Source organism: Fukomys damarensis, unplaced genomic scaffold (assembly GCF_012274545.1).
Source record: "Fukomys damarensis isolate Sample0158 unplaced genomic scaffold, DMR_v1.0_HiC HiC_scaffold_23, whole genome shotgun sequence".
NCBI classification, from domain to species: Eukaryota; Metazoa; Chordata; class Mammalia; order Rodentia; family Bathyergidae; genus Fukomys; species Fukomys damarensis.
This window is the reverse complement of record NW_022900935.1, coordinates 29776999-29784801: the sequence shown is the minus strand read 5'-3', so window position 1 is coordinate 29784801 and position 7803 is coordinate 29776999. Positions and strand designations below refer to the sequence as shown.

General features: G+C 36.9%; 1 protein-coding gene across 1 annotated transcript in view; it reads right to left on the bottom strand.

Moving 5' to 3' along the window:
• Window positions 1-358: 358 nt before the first annotated feature.
• The window catches only part of CUNH1orf185 (chromosome unknown C1orf185 homolog), a 27234-nt gene continuing 19789 nt past the window's right edge, over window positions 359-7803 (bottom strand). The window contains exons 4-5 of the mRNA XM_010610290.2: window positions 3177-3213; window positions 359-1431 (exon numbers count right to left, since the gene is read on the bottom strand). Coding sequence (XP_010608592.1) covers window positions 1139-1431; window positions 3177-3213 — 330 coding nt within the window. The 3' untranslated portion in view covers window positions 359-1138. The remainder of the gene's footprint in view (window positions 1432-3176; window positions 3214-7803) is intronic.

Genomic DNA, 7803 nt, shown 5'->3' with positions numbered 1-7803 from the left:
TTTCCTGGGTCAGAAATGGTAGACTTGCATGATGCTATTTATTATCTCCTTTGAGACAATTTTTTTTCTGCATTTATTGTAACAGGTACGATTTATCCCTTGGGAAGGTATAAGTAGGTCTTATTTAAGTGTAAAAGGTAGTATTATACTTAATATTAATCATTTTTTTTCCTAAGAGAAAGCAAATTAAAAAGATTGCTTAGCCAGGCGTGGTAGCACATGCCTGTAATCCCAGCTCTCAGGAGGCTAAGGCAGGAGGATCGCTGAGAGATAGAGACCAGCCTGGGCTACATAGCGAGTTCCAGGTCAGTCTCAACTACATAGTGAGACTCTGTCTCAAAACAAAACAAAACAAAACAACAACAACAACAAAAAGATTGATTACATGGAGAGTATTTAGGAAAGAAAAAAAACAAGATTACATGATAGGTTCAGAAATCCCTCATAACCATACATTTTTGCACACAGGCCTCTCATACTAGAAAGGAACTCTAACTCACCTCACTTGATTCAGGTGAGTAGGAGTCATTTTTATCAAGAGGGGTGAGGGTTGGGGGGGCTTTCTGAGAAACAGAGAAAGGAAATTACTTAAGAGCAAATTTATCTTGATTACCAAACTCATGACATGATAAGGTTTGAAAGATAGGTGACTTGTGTTTTTTAAATTCAGAAAAGCTGATAGGTATTCTACCCACATCTACTCACGCTGAAATGAAATTGATATGTCCAAAGTATAACAAAATGCAGCAGATGTTTTATTAAAGTATATTCATAAAGATTTCTTGAAGTATTTCTCCTGCATATTGAAAATACAATCATATTATCTATCTTTTGTAAGGTACAAGGAGTTAAACTTACTATCCATGATACTACCATAATTCTTCCCATAGTTTTATTTCTAGAAATAAGAGCCAGCACGGGAAGCAGGCCCACTCTATGACAAAGCACAAGAAAGGAAACATTAGCACCGGCATGTTAGGAGAGTCAGAAGCTGGTGATTCAGTTTTAACATTACCTGATTTCAGGGTATACAAGGATTCAAAAGAAAAAAAGTCATTCAGTGTTACGCCGAAGGTTTTGTATTTCAACTTGAGTGTTTCTTCATGAGAACATTTCCTTAATGTCATTATTTTAATCATCAAAAATTGTCATGCTCATTACATTTTAAGTATTCTTTTGATGGAATGGTTGACAGGTATGAAAATACTTTTTCCACTAGGGGTTCCCCAAGGAAAGGCTTTGAAGAATTATTTTCTGCTTGAGAATCATCAGAGAACCATTCATCAGCTGCTTGTATACTTTGGCTGTAGTGAGAATCTGATGGTGATGTTGGTAAGTTTAACGAAATGCTGCTGCCATTTGTCGTGGAGTTAATCTCTAGGAGGTCACAGATTACCTTTTTAGTTGCACGGCAGAATTCATCTTTAATCGCTGTGAAAAATAGATGTGCTATAAATATTACACATTTATGAGGCAAATCTTAATTATATGGGCAATGTTTTTTAAAATTCAGACTCCTTTTAGGTCTATATTGGACAGGGCCATCCCATAAGGGAAATTCAGAGTTGGTATCATCATCCATACAATATTAAATATGTAATTAGGAGTTAGCAATATTTTCATGATAATCAAGAGTTGGAGCTGGGCATGATGGATCATGTTTGTAATCCCAGCATTGGGAGGCTGAGGTAGGAGGATTGCCATGAATTTGAGGCCAACCTGGGCTACATAGTGAGTTCAAGGCCAGTCTGGACTGCATAGCAAGACTGTGTCTCAAAAAACAAAAACACAAAAACAAAAAAGTAGGAAAGTACACTTTAAATCAGATCAGATTGTAGATGAGTTCTGGAATGTTACATGAAACGATTTCTTAGTGATTATGGCTAACTGTTGCTTTCTTTAATAAACCAATTTAAAAAAGACAAGCTTCCTTGAATAGGTAGATTACAAGATGGTCCACAGCGAGAAGGGACTATGAGTTGACCCTGTATCAATAGTGACAACATTCGGGGCTGGGGATTTAGCTCAGTGGTTCTGCTGCCTGTCCCAAAAGCACAAGGACCTGAGTTTGATCCCTAGTACCCCACCCCCCCAAAATAGTAACAGCATTCCTTGAGAGTCTTACAATTTAAATACAAAGCATTTAACACACATTTACATTTAATTTATCTTCTTGATAATTTTTTTTTCCAGACAGGGTCTTGCTATGCTGTTTAGGCTGGCCTTGAGTTCATTATGTAGTCCAGGCTGGCCTTGAACTCTCTGGGATCCCCTGGCCTCAGGCTCCCGAGTGGTGGGACGCAGGCGCGCGCCACCACATCTCGCCCAATATTCATTATTCTTAAGTATCATGTGTTTTTCATTATATCATTTAGGCTACACACTGATTATTGAAAAATGACATTTTAGAAAATGCCACATAATATCCTAAATATATTTTACAAGTTAATTTTGATATTTTGCCCATTAATTTAAAAGTTGCCATAAGTATTTTATATTCAGAAATTATTTTTTAATTTTTAATTTTTGAAACAAGGTCTCACTGTGTAGTTCAGGCTGGCCTTGAACTCACTATGTAAACTTGAACTCATGGCAATCCTCCTGCCTCAGCCTCCTACTGCTGGCATTACAGTCATGTGACAATGTGCTTAGAGGATGATGTTTTGAGGTACTAAGATAAAATATGCAATATATAAAGTTTTTTTTTGTTTTGTTTTTTGAGACAGGGTCTCACTATGTAGTTGAGATTGACCTGGAACTCACTATGTAGCCCTGGCTGGTCTCAAACTCACAATGATCCTCCTGCCTCAGCCTCCCAAGTGCTGGGATTACTATAAAGTGTTTTTAAAAATTCACTTTGCTGTTTTTGTTTAATTCTTGTTTTTCCCTCTGTCTCTACCTCTCAAAGGCCCAAAAGTTCATTTTTACCCTCAGGCATCATACATGATACTTTTGGGCTCAAATTGGAAAGAAAATTCAAAGTTTCAAATTTTAGGATATGAAATTGAAATTTTTTCTTTTTCTAAAAGTTATGTGCCCATAAATTGACATTTCCCTTGAACTTTCATAACATTTAAAATACTTAAAAACATTTAGAATAGCCCTTTGATACTTTAAGATGTGAATTGCTATACAGTGATTAGGATTTGTTCTAACACATTATTGAGAAAAAGTACCTTTTATACGAGCTTCTTCATTTTTTCTTTGCTCTCCCTATATAAAAAAAGTTATTTGTATTTTTAAGATGAAATCATTTTTGTATAATTTCTGTAATATATTCAATCTATGTATTCATATGAGTAATGAATTTTAGCATTACATATTTTCACCGGAGAATTTCTTTTCCACAATATGAATTAAAAATATATATTTTTTGGAGACAAGGTCTCACTCTGTAGTCCAGGCTGGCCTTGAACTCACTATGTAGCCAGGCTGCCCTCAAACTCAAAGTGATCTTCCTGCCTCAGCCTCCTAAGTACTGGTACAGGTGTGAACCACCACACTGGGCCACAATGTAAATCTTTTTCACCAACCTATATTGGCAGACTCAAAAAAAGTTTGATTAACCATTTGAAAGGAATTAGGCTTGGTTCCAAAATTTAGATGAGCCCCAAAAGGTAATGAAAGTATGAAATATGGTCCAAACAGAATTATCATGAATCACTTGGCCAATTTATTTAATTGACTAACAACAGCAATTATGGCTCAAGCCTTTGGTAAAAATAGGAATATTCTTCTAAAGCAAATATGACATTATTTAAACAATACATTCCAGATATGCGCTGAAATTTAGTGGTATAATAGTTCCCAAGTGTCAGGGCATCAGAATCACCTGGTGTGTTTGTTGAAGTGCTGATTCTTCGGCATAGTATCAGTCCCTAAAGAGCAGTAGGGAGTGGGTTTGGGAGTCTGCCTGGCAATGATTTGCAAGGATTGCAATTCAAGTTGTTCTTAATTGGCTAGAGCAAAGGGTGTATTTGGGATCAAGTGTGTGAAGTCTGACACTGGAGAGAATAACATTATCTTTTGTGTTCTGAGGGGAAAGGTGTTAATATTCTATGTTAATGTACATTTTTCCATCTCTCAAGGAGCCTTATTTAGGCCACACACATATTTTCTAATATGGAAGCACTTTTCTCAAAACCAATTTTGCTTCTTTGTCCCTTTTTACTTTTTACTAATAAGTGCCAGTGTGGCTTCCTGAACTTAGCTTGTCTGGATTTAGGATCAATTTCTATATAAATTACATTAGGACTTCAATTCTCATACTTTTATGTGCCCTCAAGTTAGCTTGAGAACTTGCTAAAATGTAGGTTCAGACTCAGTAGGTCTGGGATGGGGCTTCCTTTTCTTTTTTTTTCTTTCTTTTTTGTAGTGGAAATCAAACTCAGGACCTTGCACTTGTGAGGCAGGCACAGTGCTACTGAGCTAAATCACCAGCCCGAGATTTTGTATATCTAGCAGGCTTGCCCAGTAATGCTGATATTGCTGACCTGGGAACCACAGAATATAGCTGTGAGGCAATGATGAAAGAAATTAAAGAGGACACAGAAACACGAATGGAAAAACATCTTATGCTCATATACTGGCAGAACTAATATCTTTTTCTCTAAGTATACAGTACAATTACAATTATCATTTGTATCTTGTCTGGCAGAACTAATATTGTTAAAATCTTCACATTTCCCAAAGACTAATGCAGTCTTATAAAATTACCAATGATATTCTCCACAGAAATAGAAAAAACACTCCTCACATTTGTATTGAACCCTAATGGGCTCTGAATAGCCCAAGAAATGCTGAGCAAAAAGAACAGAGCAGAAGGTACTCTAATAACTGACTTCAACATACTACAAAGAATATTAACCAAAACATCATACAGTACTGGATAAAAACAGACACAAAGGACAATGGATCAGAAAAGAGAACCTCAAAATAAGTCCATGTACTTTCAGTCAATTGTTTTATTTTTTAAAATATTTTGTTAGCTGGGTATAGTGGTACACACTTGTAATCTACTCAGGTGGATGAAGTGGGTCACAGGTTTGAGGCCAGCCTGGGTAATTTAAAGAGGTCCTGTCTCAAAATAAAATTTACACAGGGCTGGGGATCTGTCTCAGTGGTAGAGCACTTGCCTAGCATGTGTGAACCCCCATGGGTTCAATCCCTAGTGCTGCAAGTTAAAAAAAATAAAGACAAATTTAGAATTTTTATTTATATCATTTTACGTGAATTTCTTCCTCATTATTTATTTTTTGTTTTGTTTTGTTTCGGTTTGTTTCGGATTGAACTCAGGACCTTGTGCTTGAGAGGTAGGTGGCTGAACCACTGAGCTAAATCACCAGCCCTTCATTGTTTCTTATAATGAGATCACTGAGATGTTGCCCTGGACCCTAGAATTTTCTGATTGTCTTTATGCAGCTTTTATTTTACTGAGACAAGATCTCACTATGTTGCGTAGGTTGGTCTCAAACTCCTGATCTCAAGTGTTCATCCCAACTCAGCCTCCCAAGTAGCTAGGCAGCCAAGGACAGTAAGAACATACATTGAAGAAAGCAAGATCTCTTCAATAAATAGTGCCAGGAAAACTGGATATCTGTCTCTCTAACCATATGCAAACATCTACTCAAAATGGACTGAAGACTTAAGTTTAAGACCTGCAACTACTAACTAGAAAATAAATATATAGGGAAAGCACTTCAGGACATTGGTCTGGACAAAGATTTCTTTGGAGTATGACCTCAAATGCATAGGCAACAAAAGGAAAAATTGACAAATGGGATTATACCAAAATAAAAAGCATCTGTAGGGCTGGGGGTGTAGCTCAGCAGTGCCATGCCTGCCTTGTGAGCCTAAGATCCTGAGTTCAATCCCTGGTATTGGGGAAAAACAACAACAACAACAAAACCAAACCAAACAAACAATTAAAAGTTTCTGTAAAGCATAGGAAATAATAGTCAACCTACAAAATAGGAGATAATATTTTCAAATGCTCATTTGACATGGAATTTCTTCCAGAGTACATAAGAAATTTGAACAACTCAAAAGAAAAAACAAAAAACAAGTACAGTAATTAAAACATCAGTGAGTGACCAGAATAGATATTTCATAAAGAACATATGGTCAAAATGTACCATGGCTCCTCAGTACTCATTGTTAATTGCTTCTGGAAGGCGAGATGAATACCAACAATGATGAATACCAAACTGATTTGGCAGGACAGGGCAGTGAGTGATGTGGCAATCAACATCACGAAATCGCAGCCTTTCCACTGAACGTCAAAAAAACAACGCTATGTCAAGCACCAAATTCCACCAGTTTCAAAGCAGTCAAGTGCCAAGGTAGGATTATATTTAGAAAAATGCTCAATATCACTAATCACTGGGGAAACACAAATCAATACAGCAACGAGATATCATCACAGCCATTTAAATGGCCTTTACAGGGCTGGGGATTTAGCTCAGCAGTTCGGTGGCCTGGCTTGCAAGCACAAGGACCCGAGTTCAATCCCTGGTTAAAAAAAAAAAAAAAAAAAAAAAAGCCTTTATAAAAATAACTTTTTAAAATGCTGGCAAAGATCCAGAGAAAGGAGGACTCTGGTAAACTCTTGGTGGGAAAAGTAAATTAGCATAGACATTATGCCAGACATGAAGGTTCATAAAAAAGCCAGAACTATTGTTGCATGATGTAGTAATCTGTCTCCTGGGAATATATTCAAAGGAACTGGAGTAAAAGAAATTGAAGTAAAGAAGACATCTGTGTTCGTGTGTTTACTGCAGCTGTATCTACACTGGCCTAGACACGAACTCAGGGTGGGTGCTGATAGATGAATGGAGAGTGAAAATGTGGCACAGATACACAAATAAATCGGGCACATGAAGACAAATATCTCATGTTCTCACTTACACGTGCAACCTGAAATGCTGGTCTCAAAGCAGAGATGAGGCTAGTGGTTACGGGAGCCTGGGGAAGTTGCGGTGGGGCTGACAGGTGCAGGGGTACAGGTGGGTAGGAAGAATAACTTCCAATGTTCTGTAGCATAGTCAGATGGTTACAGTTGACAACAATTAATTGAATATTTCAAAATAGCTATTATAGAGGTTTTGATTGCTCCCAACATAAAGAAATGATGTATGCCTAAGGTTGACAGATATGCCAATCAGTCTAATCTGACCCTTACATATTGTACACTTGTACAGAAATGTCACAGTTTCCTGCATGAATATGTACAATTATTATGTGCCAATGAAAATTTAAAATTATTGTAAAAACAAAAGTTTTGAGAAAATACAGGAGCAGAGAACACTTCCGCACATTTTTGTGACCAGAAAAAATATGTCAAAAGTGAATAAAGAATTAGATAAAGAAATCAAGCAACACTCCTCGGGAATATAGATAAAAATTTTCTTTAACAATACTAGTAGGAAGGGGAGGGGAAAGGAAAAAGGGGAAAAGAAGAAATGTGAAAAAAGGAAAAAATGGAAACAAAGTCTTTGTAAATAAGGAAGGGTGAAGGGGGTGAAAGGAGGGCAGGGGCATGGGGAAAAAATAAGTACCAAGATATATCATGTAAAGGTACAAGATACCAATGATAAATGTAACTGTACTGTTTGCTTTAAATGTACCAATAAATTTAATGGGGAAAAAAACAGTACTAGTAAACCTGTGGGTGTGGTGGTGAATTCCTGTAATCCTAGCACTTGGGAGGCTGATGGCAGGAGAATTCTTTGTTTGAAGCCAGCCTTGGGCTACATAGTGAGTTCAAGGCCAGCCTGAACTATATAGCAAGACACTATCTACACA